At 45.3% G+C, this 14,183-nt stretch overlaps 1 protein-coding gene across 1 annotated transcript in view; it reads left to right on the top strand.

Moving 5' to 3' along the window:
- Window positions 1-14,183, top strand: part of RABGAP1 (RAB GTPase activating protein 1) — a 110,913-nt gene that overhangs the window by 13,212 nt on the left and 83,518 nt on the right. Inside the window, exons 3-6 of the mRNA XM_038744805.1 lie at window positions 2,672-2,906; window positions 6,290-6,494; window positions 7,648-7,822; window positions 10,807-10,964. Of these exons, the coding sequence (XP_038600733.1) occupies window positions 2,672-2,906; window positions 6,290-6,494; window positions 7,648-7,822; window positions 10,807-10,964 (773 nt within the window). The remainder of the gene's footprint in view (window positions 1-2,671; window positions 2,907-6,289; window positions 6,495-7,647; window positions 7,823-10,806; window positions 10,965-14,183) is intronic.

Here is a 14,183-nt window from a genome sequence, read left to right as displayed (position 1 = left end):
CTTGCTGTAATCCCTTGCCTTGCTTTGCTCATTGAATCTTTGCCTCCTGACCTTTTGAATCTGTAGAGTTTTGTTTAGGTTTCAGATGCTGAAAATCATCAATCGTATTTGAGATTGAGAATCTCCAAATGAGATTTGGAGCGGGTAGGGCAGCCCCAAACTCGAACCCAGATTTTGGTGGGGTGTTCAAGTTGCGTCTGTCCTCATTTTGCTTTGCCTGCCCTAAGGCGGTCCCTCCTTTCAGGCAACTTAAATTCGTTGGAAGGATGAGGGCAAATGGAAAGGCTGGATGACTTCCCCTCCCTGAGCATTCCCGTGGTGATGAATTCTTCTTGGGAGGGTGTGCCTCTCATAACATCTGTAAGTCTTATGCCTTGTGAAGCTGCTGCTTAGTTGTCTGAATATCTTGGGAAGGAGTGTTGGTTGGGGTAAATGAAAAACAAAAAAGAAAAGCGTAAGTATCATACACACCCTTAGTGTCTGTTACAGAGACTGTGCATTGGAATTATGTGAAGTGAGGGATGTATATTTGATGTAATGACTGAACGTGTCAATCATTCAACAGTGTTACTTGTATGTAGAACGCTGTACTAGACAGAACAGGCCGATGGCGGGGTGGGAGGGAGGTGGAGGTGACATAGGAAATGGAAGATATTGTTAGTACTTCTCAAGGAGTTTCAAACTTAAAGGGCAAACGGGCCGAGAACACCAGTGACACAAACATAAGAAATGAAAAGCCCGCTGGCACTCCTGCAGTAGTAAGTGTATTGTAGATGCAATGCCTGCAGAATGGGAAAGGTGGAAGACATCCTGTTGGTTAAGTTCTCTATTTACTTTCCCAGCAGACTGACAGGGTAACATTTTTCAAGGGGGAAGTTACTTCTTCTTCCCTGATTTGGTCCACCCTGAATGGCAGATGTAAAGGGATGGCCTTAATTAATGAACACTTAAACTTTGGAGCCCAGAGTCTCTCTCTCAAAGATTTTCAGGATGACTTTACTGTCCGCTTGAAGTGGCTTGAGGTTCCTTCCTGCCGAGTCACTTCCTTCTGTAGAAACAGTTGCTTCAAGTTAAGTGTTTTGCGGACCAGGTTGCTCTTGATTGATTTGTCATATCACTATTTAATATCGGATTTCCAGAGAAGAATCATTGATAACAAGCCCAACTTTCTTAAGTGGTTGCTATTTCTGATAAGAAGGATGGTGCTCAGAAATTTATTTGTGTTACTACTTAATGATGATGTCCGGCCTAACTTCAGGGTTAAAACCCTAGTCAGAGCACTTGAAAAGACGAAATCTGTAGAAACTGGTGTTGGATCATTGGGACTGGGAGGCGGGGCACCTGTGTGACATCTGTTTCCAGGGGAACAATTACAAAGTTGTTAGACCTTCCTCCAGTAACTGCCGGCAGAGGCGGCTTGGACAGCCAGAGGTACTAGAAGTTTTTAACGTGTAGTTTAAATCAACGGAAACGTGTTGGTACTGGCCTCCCCTTGTAGTCTAGAGGTAACTGCATTCTTGGCTTTGTGCTTAACAATGTCTGTATTCATTTCACCCCTTCCTTGGGATGGCCATCATCCCTGTGCAGCTGACTTGGCCCCACAGCCTTCACCGTCTTTGTCTAAAATCTTCCTGTTTGTCATTAAAAAGCCTCTTAAATCAACTCTTGGTATTTTTTCAGCACTCCCAGGATGCAGGAACCCTGGATCAAACACGATTTTCTTTAATGGGAACAAGAGCAGTCATCCCACTCTTTTGTCTACTACATTCCCACATGCCTAATATTTGCTACTGAGCCATCATGACACCTCTAATAAAGTGCCTTTGTTAAAGTACGAGTGCATTCATGGCTGCTCACTTTTCTTCCTATTTTAATTTGAGCCTGCTCACCGTCTTTGTCTAAATCTTCCTGTTTGTCATTAAAAAGCCTCTTAAATCAACTCTTGGTATTTTTTCAGCACTCCCAGGATGCAGGAACCCTGGATCAAACACGATTTTCTTTAATGGGAACAAGAGCAGTCATCCCACTCTTTTGTCTACTACATTCCCACATGCCTAATATTTGCTACTGAGCCATCATGACACCTCTAATAAAGTGCCTTTGTTAAAGTACGAGTGCATTCATGGCTGCTCACTTTTCTTCCTATTTTAATTTGAGCCTCTCAGAGTAGAGGTTAGGGCCTGGTCGTCACATAGATGTACTTTGAAATACTGCGTGAGCCGTGCGGTGTGCACCGTATAAATGCCTGGGATAGATTTAAAGGCCTGCCGGTGACTGACAAGCTTTTGGAACCTACGTACTTCCCTGTTTCCAGAAAGCAGGAAAGGAGGCGAGCTGTGTCCCACTGAAGTATTTTCTTTTGGCAGGCTTATAAAGATATGAAATGCCAGTCGAAATATTTAGTCCCAAAACATGGACACTGTCTCACAGTAAACACTGAGGAATACTTTGCAACCCTGCTCATTTCCTTTTTTTTTTTTCCATGCCATTGTATGAATTGGGAGTGCAGCTGTGTCTCAGCTTTTAGGGTTGGCTCGTTTCTTTTTATCAACCGGCAGAAGATATCTTTGTATCAAAAGAAATGCTCATCATTTTCTTGGAACCCGAAACCAGTTTTATTCAGGACCGGCCTTTCTTTCATCTTTGGTGACTGCGTGTTTGTGACCCTTAGATTGTTGGGAATGGAAGTGAGCAGCAGCTGCAGAAGGAGTTGGAGGACGTGCTGATGGATCCACCAGTGGAAGACCAGCCTAGCCTCGGAGAACATGAAGAAGGAACGCAGCTGGATGGAGAGGGCGACGGGCCCCTTCCCGGCGACCTGTCCACGTCATCCACCATTAACCCGGTGTCAGTGGCGGGTCCTCAGAAACCAGAGATGAGCCTGCCGGTGAATCCAGGACAAGGAGGTGAGGATTGCTGGGTGACCCCACTGACTTACCGTGGTGGTTTAAGCTATGCGGAGCGCCCACAGTACGGCGGTCCTGTTCACAACAAACAGAAGACTCAATCCCTTCCCTCTAAGAGAATTCATTCTTTGGGGGGGGGGGGGGGGGGGGGGGGGGGGGGCGGGGGGGGAGAGAGAGAGAGAGAGACACACACACACACACCCTTTTTTTTAAGTTTATTTGGCATAGTGGGCAAAGTATCAAATGGCTGATTAGTGATGTACAGCACATGTGTCTATAACTGTAATTTTTTTATTTATCTATTCATATTAACGCCTATCTCCCCCTCTAGACTATGAGCTCATTGTGGGCAGGAATATGTCTGTTGTTCTGTTGTACTCTCCCAAGTGTTTAGTACAGTGCTTTGCATAGTAGGCACTCAGTAAATGCAGTTGAATGAATGAATGATGTTCGGGAAAAGAGAATGTTGTTAACCTACTTCTACTTGGGCAGACAAGAGACCCTGGAGGAGGAAGGAAAAATAGAAGAGTAGAAAGGCAGAATTTGTTCCAGGGGTGTAATGGGTACCTGGGAGACGGCATAGAGTTCAGAGGGGCAGAAAGAAACAGAAGAACTTGAGGAAAGGTTTCCTGGCTGGGGGGAGATGAGAACAGGAAGAAAAGTAAGGGACAGAACTGTGGTGGGCCAGGGAGCTGCTGGTGATTGAATCTAGTATGGAGGGCAAAGAAAAGCAGAGGAGGGTTACAAAGGAGCAGCCGAGTAACTGAGGTGATGGGTAAGGTGAATTCAACAGATGGTTGGAAGGAAGGTAGAATGACAGTGGGTCAAAATGGAGATTATCTGGGTCTAGATAAGGGGTTTGGCTGTGATGGGTGGAGAGAAAGGAGATTGTGTGGATTTTATGGAGGAGGAAGCGGCAGAATTAGGTTTCATTTTGAACATGGAGGAGTGCAGGACCTCTCTCAGGATCACATCCCAATACTCCAGCAGTCTTGGCAATGGGAGGAAGAGTCAAGCAGAGTCATACCCATTCCATTCCTAACTTGGCCAGTGGCTAGTAAGTGGAAGGCATTCTGCTGCAAGTCTGGACTCCCCTGTGCTGGGCAGCAGCAGCGTGGGGGAGAGTCGAGGGTGGAAACTCAAGTTGACTGTGGCGGAAGAAGGCAATGGTAAACCACTTCCACTGGTAAAACACTTCCAGAACGATTGCACGTGGAGGTGGGGCATTTTGGGAGAGATGTGTCGATGGCATTGCTAGGGGTCGGAAACGACTCGGCAGCATAAGACAAGACAAGAAGGGCAGGGAGGGGTTTTAGCCTTGGTAGGAAAATAAAATATTGAAGATAAAAATGCAAGAAAAGTTTCCTGCCGTAATCGTTGATTTAGTTTTAGTTTAACAGCCCAGGATGGTATTGTAGGTCAGCTCTTGTAATCCACATAAAATCCAGCAAAAGAGAAAGTCCTGTGGAAAAAATTATTCGCAAAATCACCTCCACCGCATTTAATCCCCGCTTCCCCAATTTTTGAGAAGGGAATATTTTACATAAGCAACGCACAGAGTCAGGAAGAAAGTTACGATCAGGGCACCCAGAATGCAAACCACAGCTCGTAAGTTTTCTCTTTTGAATTTGGAGGGTAAACTCCAGGAGAGGAAGAGGAGATGGGTACGAGAGTCACTTTTTTTTTTTTTAATAATATTCATTAAGTGCTTACTATGTGCCAGGCACTGTACTTAGAGCTGGGGTCGATACAAGCTAATCAGGATGGACACGGTCCATGGTCCACGTGGGGCTCATAAGCTTAACCCCCATTTTCCAGATGAGGTAACTGAGCCACAGAGAAGTTTAGTGACTTGCCCTTGCCCTACAGTAGACAAGTAGTGAAGCTGGATTAGAACCCAGGTCCTCTCAGTCCCAAGCCTGTGTTCGATCCACTAAACAGTGCTGCTTCTCAGTTACTTCATTGACTACCTGTTGTGTACAGCACCTGGCAGCGTGTTCTTATCTTTCTCTTCCTCCTCTTCATGTTTTCATCCTCTTTTTTGCTTCCCCTATTTTGTCTTCTCTTCCCTTCATTGCCGGACTTAATTCCTGGTGTAATATCTACTCTCCTTTTTTTGGGTTGCAAAAATTATACCAAAAAAATGGGATGTGTAAATGTGGTAATTATATTTGTCAGTCTTTCGATGGTATTTTGAGCACTTACCCTGTGTAGGGCACTGTACTAACCTCTTGGGAGAAGACAGTATAACAGAGTTCATTCATTCATTCAATCGTATTTATTGAGCGCTTACTGGGTGCAGAGCACTGTACTAAGCGCTTGGGAAGTACAAGTTGGCAACAAATAGAGACGGCCCCTACCTAATGACGGGCTCACAGTCTAGAAGGGGGAGACAGGCAACAAAACAAAACATGTAGACAGGTGTCAAAATCGTCAGAACAAATAGAATTATAGCTATATTCATTCATTCGTTCAATCATTTATTGAGCACTTACTGTGTACAGAGCACTGTACTAAGCGCTTGGGAAGTATAAGTTGGCAACATCTAGAGGCGGTCCCTACCCAACAACGGGCTCACAGTCTAGATGCCTGTCATTAACAAAATAAATAGAATAGTAAATATGTACAAGTAAAATAGAGTAATAAATCCGTACAAACATATACACAGGTGTTGATAGGCACATTCTCTGCTCCCGACTGTGAGGCCGCTGTTGGGTAGGGACTGTCTTTATATGTTGCCAACTTGTACTTCCCAAGTGCTTAGTACAGTGCTCTGAACACAGTAAGCGCTCAATAAATATGATTGAATGAATGAATGAATGGAGGGGGAGACAGACTTTAATATAAGTAAATAAATTACAGATGTAGACATAAGTGCTGTGGGGCTGTGAGTGGGGTGATACAGGATGCAAATCCAAGTGCATCCTTAGCTTTTAGCTTTCCCAGGGCTCTTTGTCTAATATGGGCTTTCTGGGATCTTTCATTGGTGTTTCTCCCCGGTTTTCAATCATCATCATTTTTTTTAATGCTATTTGTTAAGCGCTTACTATGCGCCAGGCACTCTACTAAGATATAGGATAGATACAAGCTAAGCAGGTTGGACACAGTCCATGTCCAACATGGGGCTCACAGTCTTAATCCCCCTTTTCCAGATGAGGTAACTGAGGCAGAGAGATGTGAAGTGACTTGCCCAGGATCCCTTAGCAGACAAGTGGCAGGGCCGGGATTAGCACTTCGTCTATCCACTAGACACGCGGATTTTAGCACTTCGCACCCACCTCATTTTCATGGGCGTTTTCGCCGCATCGAGCACGTTGTTCAAAAAAAACCCAAAATGTCCCCTCAGGCCGCCGACCTAGTCATTGTCTCCTTTCTCCTCGCAGATTCTGAAGAGTTGAGTCCTTTTACCCCAGTCGCCGATGAGAACAGTGTGGTCTTCAGCAAACTAACTTACTTGGGGTGTGCGTCGGTGAACGCTCCCAGGAGTGAAGTGGAGGCCCTGAGGATGATGTCAATTTTACGAAGCCAGTGCCAGACGTCTCTAGACGTGACCCTGTCGGTGCCGAACGTGTCTGAAGGAACTGTGAGGTACCTCAGTTGTCCTTTCTGGGGCATTATGTCCGGGATGTCGTCCCCTTTCCGTTCACGGGGATGAGATGTTTGGCCAAATCTTCTGATTTAGGTCTAAAAGAGACATCTGTTTTAGAGCTCTCAGAGATCAGGACCAGTTGTTTAGGAGGACTCTAAAGAGTCCTAAGGTAATGTGCACTCGCTGGATAATACACTGAAAAAACCATTTTGCTGTTTTCATTTGAGTATATATGCAGGATACCTGTGTTTTCCAGCTAAGGAATCATATCACTTTGATCTATGAGATCTGTATGTATCTTGGCCTTAACACGGTTTTAGCTAAGTGGCCTCAGTTGTTCTGTGTTAGTCTATATAATAATAATAATTGTGGTATCTGTTGTGTGCTTACTAGGTGCCAAGCACAGCACTAAATGCTGGGGTAGTTCTTGAATGGAGGTATTCTTTCTTTGGGAAAAAAAAAATGAGGTGCCCCCTTTTAAGCTTTTCTACCTTATTGTGGTGAATCTTGTAAAGAAAGATCAATATCATTTGCAGCAAAATATGGTGGGTTTTTCCATTTCCTTCATACTCCCTTAACACTTGTTTCCTAGCGAGATCAAAGCCAAATTTGGATATGTGGGTAAAAACAGTGAGTTAAACGTAGCGCACTCGAGGCGATCCAGTCCCCGTCGTAGAGGTGAACGTAGAGGAGCTGCTGTTGCTTCCTTTTTAGGACACTTGTTTTACTAATTTGTAGATTTTAAACCAAACCCCATCATGTCTAGCTTGTGTTAGGCAGGCACGTTTCAGAGGAGTTTGGTATCAGTGTGGTAAAACACGACAAAAGTAAATTACTCGTAAGAGGTAGATGGAAACACATCACTTTAGCAGAGTTCTAATTTGCCTTTTGGATCAGACTGTCACTAAGTAAGGTTTTCTTGGGGACGTTCCGATTTAGTGCTTGTTAAATTCGAAGTTGTAAAAACCCACTGAGCGCTTTGGGTTACCTCTGTGTAGTCTGTAATTAGGAAGTGCCGGAATCTGTCTTTTGGAAATAGTCATGGGCTTGTACAATCAGGGTACGAGAGTCTGATCATCTTTTGGGGAGAAGAGATAATGTGAGAATTCAAAAGTGATCAATCTTCCTTTTTTTCCCCCCTTCTCTAAACAGACTCTTGGATCCTCAGACAAACACGGAAATAGCAAACTATCCCATCTATAAAATCCTCTTCTGTGTCCGAGGGCACGATGGTACCCCTGAGAGCGACTGCTTTGCTTTCACCGAAAGTCATTATAACGCAGAGCTCTTCAGGATTCACGTCTTCCGGTGTGAAATACAAGAAGCAGTAAGTCCTTGAGAACGTGGCTTCCTGCCATCCAAAGCAATATGTCTGAGCACTGGGTTTTCTGTTAATGTTTAGAAAATGTGAAAACAGTTATCGTCATTTATGTGCGGAAGGGGGAGGTGGTGGGTCCTATCTGACAAGCTTTGGGTGAAATATAAATTGCTGAGGATCGAAAGCTAACAAATGCTGCTCTTGATACCTTTTCAGCTGTGGGAAGAACAGTAAGCTTTAAAGACCGAGAACACGAATGATTAAAGAAGTAGCAAGCCATTCTGGGAGAAAGCAAGAAGTGGGACCACTGGGAAAATTAGGTTCTAAAGTCACTAACCCAGGCCACTTTTCTGAAACCTTAGTGCTGGCATAAAATAATGGGCGAAGTAAACAGGATGAGGCGTGAGCCCTGTGTGCACTGTAGTTCATCATCAATCGTATTTATTGAGTGCTTACTATGTGCAGAGCACTGTACTAAGCGCTTGGGAAGTACAAATTGGCAACAGAGACAGTCCCTACCCAACAGTGGGCTCACAGTCTAAAAGGGGGAGACAGAGAACAAAATCAAACATACTAACAAAATAAAATAAATAGAATAGATATGTACAAGTAAAATAAATAGAGTAATAAATATGTACAAACATATATACATGTGATAATGATGGAATTTGTTAAGTGCTCACTATGTGCAAAGCACTGTTCTAAGTGCTGGGGAGGTTACAAGGTGATCAGGTTGTCCCACAGGGGGCTCACAGTTTTAATCCCCATTTTACAGATGAGGGAACTGAGGCACAGAGAAGTTAAGTGACTTGCCCAAAGTCACCCAGCTGACAAGTGGCGGAGCCGGGATTTGAACCCATGACCTCTGACTCCAAAGCCCGGGCTGTTTCCACTGAGCCATGCTGCTTCTTACACTGTAGTTCTAGCGCACTACCAAACTTGCTGAAGTTTGAAATGCACAGAGTCTCACTAGAGCCGGGCTCCAACAGATGTGTGGAGGCTGTGGCCCCTGGGGCGGGGACTGGGCAAGAGGAAGGTGGAGAGAAAACTGCTGTGGGAATTGTGGTGTGGGAGGAGAAAATAGAGGGTCAGCCGGGCAGGAGGAACGCCACCTGACAGAAGCCAGAATACCACCGACTGCCTTGCCCCATTGCTGTTCCTCTCCCAGCCTCCTATGGATTACCTCTCCTTGGCCTCCCACCACTCTTCCATTGAGCTTTTCCAAACTGTTTCCAGGCCTTTAGGCAGGCGGGGTGTTGGAGGAACAAAAATTCCGGATTCATTCATTCAATCGTATTTACTGAGCGCTTACTGTGTGCAGAGAGCACTGTACCAAGCGCTTGGGAAGTACAAATTGGCAACATGTAGAGACGGTCCCTACCCAGCAACGGGCTCACAGTCTAGAAGGGGGAGACAGACAACAAAGCAAGTAGACAGGTGTCAATACCATCATAATAAATAGAAGTATAGCTATATGCACATCATCATCACCATCAATCGTATTTATTGAGCGCTTACTATGTGCAGAGCACTGTACTAAGCACTTGGGAAGTACAAATTGGCAACATATAGAGACAGTCCCTACCCAACAGTGGGCTCACAGTCTAAAAGGGGGAGACAGAGAACAAAACCAAACATACTAACAAAATAAAATAAATAGAATAGCTATGTACAAGTAAAATAAATAAATAAATAAATAAATAAATAGAGTAATAAATATGTACAAACATATATATACATATATAAACATATACATATATATATATATATATATATATATATATATAAATATATAGTCTAAAAGGGGGAGACAGAGAACAAAACCAAACATGCTAACAAAGATAAATAGAATAGCTATGTACAAGTAAAATAAATAAATAAATAAATAAATAGAGTAATAAATATGTACAAACATATATAAACATGTACATATATGTACAAACATATATATACAGGTGCACATATATACATCACCGATAAAATAAATTGGGTAATAAATATGTACAAATATATGCACGTGCTGTTGGGAAGGGAAGAGGGTAGGGCAGAGGGAGGGGGGCAATGGGGAGGGGAGGAGGAGAGGGAAAAGGCGGAGGTCTGTGTCTGGGAAGGCCTTTGAAGGGAGGAAGAGAGCTAGTTTGGCGGATGTGTGGAGGGAGGGCATTCCAGGCCAGAGGTAGGACGTGGGCCGGGGGTCGACAGCGGGACAGGCGAGAACGAGGCACAGTGAGGAGATTAGCAGCAGAGGAGCGGAGCGTGCGGGCTGGGCTGAAGAAGGAGTGAAGGGAGGTGAGGTCGGAGGGAGCGAGGTGATGGACAGCCTTGAAGCCAAGAGAGAGGAGTTTTTGCTTGATTCGAAGGTCGATAGGCAACCACTGGAGATCTTTGAGGAGTAAGGAGCGAAGTTTGCGGGCTGGGTTATAGTAGGAAATTAGCAAGGTGAGGTAGGAGGGGGCAAGGTGATTAAGTGCTTTAAAGCCAATGGTAAGGAGTTTCTGTTTGATGCAGAGGTGGATGGGCAACCACTGGAGGTTTTTGTAGAAAACCGATCCAGGTAGCAGAATGAAGTATGGACTGTAGTGGGGGAGACAGACGGCTGGGAGGTCAGCAAGGAGGCTGACACAGAAATTCAGGCGAGATAGGATATGCTTCGGCGTAATTTTCTGAAAAGTAACCAATGTCCATGCTGTGTTTTAGAATTGCTTTACGAGTTACTCATTGATTGGAGATGTTATTTTTCAGGGGCACTTTTTTTGAAACCCGTTTTTTGACCATTTTTGGTTTTAATCCAGTTGAGAGGTTGAAAAACAACCAGTTCTGCATTGTCCCGTGGTGACCAGGAGAAGTCTTTTGCGAAGACCCGGAGAAGTTATTGAACACTCGAGGGAAAGTTGTGTTTGGGCAGTGGGGATATTCTTTTCTTCTGGAAGAGCAGCGATACTTTCCTGCCTCGATGACCTTCCCCTAACCTGTCTGATTGTTTGTGACTGCAGGTGAGCCGCGTGCTCTACAGCTTTGCCACTGCCTTTCGCCGCTCTGCCAAACAGACGCCTCTGTCCGCCCTCGTCCCACCGCAGACCCCCGACAGTGACACCTTCGCCTTCTCGGTGTCTTTAGAGATTAAAGAGGATGACGGGAAAGGTTACTTTAGGTAAACTACCTTCACTCTTTATTCGTTTTCTCAGCACTTATGTGACTGTAAACTTAGGGCTCGAGTAGATAGGGTGTATGATGAGTTTGTGGGGTTTTTTACGTTGGTTTTTTTTTGGTATTCAGTAACAATAATGAGAGTATTTGTTAAGCACTATGTGTCAAGCACTGTTCTAAGCGCTGGGTTAAGTACAAGTTAATTAGGTTGTACAAGGTCCCTGCCCTGCCTGGGGCTCACAATTTAAGTAGGAGGAAGAAGAAGAGAACTGAGGCATAGTGACTTGTCCAAGGTCACGCATTTGGCAGAGGCAGGATTAGAACCCTGATCCTCTGACTCTCTGACCCGGCATCCTTCCATTAGGCCACGCTGCTTCCCAAGTGTGCGTATGAGTTTGCAACTTCAGGCCTTAACTGATCTGGGGAGCGAAATAATGATTTAATAACACTGCAAAAGGAATCCTGAATCCCCCCCACCTCTGCGGTGGGCAAGGGGGTCGGGGGGAGGAAAAGAGAGTTTTTGTTTTTATTCATTCATTCAATCATATTTATTGAGCGCTTACTGTGTGCAGAGCACTGTACTAAGCGCTTGGGAAGTCCAAGTTGGTGACATATAGAGACGGTCCCTACCCAACAGCGGAGGAGGTTATTGGCACAGGAGCGGGGGATGCGGGCTGGGCTGTAGGAGAGAAGGGAGGTGAGGTAGGAGGGGGTGAGGTAGGAGGGGGCGAGGTGATGGACAGCCTTGAAGCCGAGAGTGATGCGTAGGTTGACAGGCAGCCACCGGAGATTTTTGAGGAGGGGAGTAACATGTCCAGAGCGTTTCTGCAAATAGATGATCCGGGCAGCAGCGTGAAGTATAGACTGAAGTGGGGAGAGACAGGAGGATGGGAGATCAGAGAGAAGGCTGATGCAGTATGGTACTCATTAAGCATGTACTATGTCAAGCACTGTTCTAAATGCTGGGGTAGGTACAAATTAATTAGGTTGGACACAGTCCCTATCAGTCAATCAATCGTATTTATTGAGCGCTTACCGTGTGCAGAGCACTGTACTAAGTAGTGCTATCCCCTATCCCCCATGGGGGCTCGCAGTCTAAAGTAGTTGGAAGAACTGTAAACCCCCATTTTACAGCTGAGGAAACTGAGGCGCAGAGAAGTTAAGTGACTTGCCCAAGGTGACACAGCTAGCAATTGGCAGAGCCAGGATTGGAGCCCAGATCCTCCGACCCCCAGGCCTGTGCTCTTTTCACTGAGCCTTGCTGAATTCTCCCCTGCAGGGGATGGACGGGGGTGGTAGAGTTTTGGGTTTTTTTTAATTATTCTTTCTCAGGACCAAGGTTCTCCTGCCATTTTTGATGGGCGACCCCATCATTCTACCACAATAGCTTATTTAGTGAAGCTTCATTCTCGCGAGCAGTTGGACTTGAAATCCCCAAGTAAGAGGCAAGTCAAAGAGCAGGCTGGGTAGCTGTATTAGATTCAGTTCAGCCAAAAGTCTCTGGCAACCGGGCCAAACTTCAGTCAGTCCATCCATGGTATTTATTGAGGGCTTACTGTGTGCAGACACCATACTGAGCTCTAGAGAGAGTGTAGTACAACAGAGTTGTTAGACAAGATCCAATCTCTGTCTACAAGCTGCTTATATAATAATAATAATAATGATGGCATTTGTTAAGCGCTTACTATGTGCAAAGCACTGTTCTAAGCGCTGGGGAGGGTACAGAGTGATCAGGTTGTCCCATGTGGGGCTCACTGTCTTAATCCCCATTTTACAGATGAGGGGACTGAGGCCCAGAGCACTTAAGTGACTTGCCCAAAGTCACACAGCTGACCATTGGTAGAGGCGGGATTTGAACTCATGCCCTCTGACTCCCAAGCCTGTGCTCTTTCCATCGAGCCACGCTGCTGCTTATATCATCCCAGCTCTGCCGCTTGTCTGCCATGTGACCTGGGGCAAGTCACTTCCCTTCTCGGGGCCTCAGTTACCTCATCTGTGAAATGGGGGTTGAGACTGTGAGCTCCAGCTGGGACAACTGTGTCCATCCCGCTTTGCTTGTATCCACCCAGCATTTAGTACAGTGCCTGGCATATAGCACGTGCTTATCAAGTGTTATTATTATTATTATTATTATTATTATTATATCCTGTCCCGGTACACAGGGATGCCTGTGAGGGCTTGGGCTGTCGACTCTGGCCTTTTCTGAAGCGTGTAAATTACTCTAATGATCACGGGCATCCCAGGGCACCTTTGTCCAAAGGGGTTTTCAGTAAAGCCACTCTCCTCCGTGCCCCCTTAAGCAGCTTGTCCAGCCCCAAAGCAGGGCAGAGTGCCAGCTGTACTACCCTCTGATGTGGCTCCTTGGTTTAGGGGCGCTCAGGGAGTCGAAGCAGCGTGGCTCAGTGGAAAGAGCCCGGGCTTTGGAGTAGGAGGCCATGGGTTCAAATCCCGGCTCCGCCACTTGTCAGCTGGGTGACTTTGGGCAAATCACTTCACTCCTCTGGGCCTCAGTTACCTCATCTGGAAAAATGGGGATGAAGACTGTGATCACCTTGTAACCTCCCCAGCTCTTAGAACAGTGCTTTGCACATAGTAAGCGCTTAATAAATGCTATTATGATTATTATTATTATTATCATCATCATCATTATTATTACTATGTGTGGCTTCTCTAGACGGCAGCGCCATCTGCTGGCCCAACTGATCATTTTTCCCAAAGGTTTTTCTTCCCCTTCCCATTAGTTCACATCTATTCTGTTTATTTTATTTTGTTAGTATGTTTGGTTTTGTTCTCTGTCTCCCCCTTGTAGACTTTGAGCCCACTGTTGGGTAGGGACTGTCTCTATATGTTGCCAACTTGTACTTCCCAAGCGCTTAGTACAGTGCTCTGCACACAGTAAGCGCTCAATTAATACAGTTGATGATGATTAAGGAACGTGTATTTCAGCAGGTGGCGGAAAATTCCGCCGGCCGCAGTTCTTAACACTTAGTTCTTTTGAACTCTTTTACTTGTCCCCTTTTAGACTGTGAGCCCACTGTTGCGTAGGGGCTGTCTCTATATGTTGCCAACTTGTACTTCCCAAGCGCTTAGTACAGTGCTCTGCCCACAGTAAGCTCTCAATAAATACGATTGATTGATTTTCCCGTGAAACCTTGGAAGAAACTTTATTCCACACGAAAGATGATGTGTATGTATTTATACTAGTGTCGGTCTCCCCCTCTAG

This window comes from Tachyglossus aculeatus, chromosome 4 (assembly GCF_015852505.1).
Source record: "Tachyglossus aculeatus isolate mTacAcu1 chromosome 4, mTacAcu1.pri, whole genome shotgun sequence".
NCBI classification, from domain to species: domain Eukaryota; kingdom Metazoa; phylum Chordata; class Mammalia; order Monotremata; family Tachyglossidae; genus Tachyglossus; species Tachyglossus aculeatus.
The sequence above is the reverse complement of the archived record's forward strand: the minus strand, read 5'-3'. Positions and strand labels throughout refer to the sequence as shown.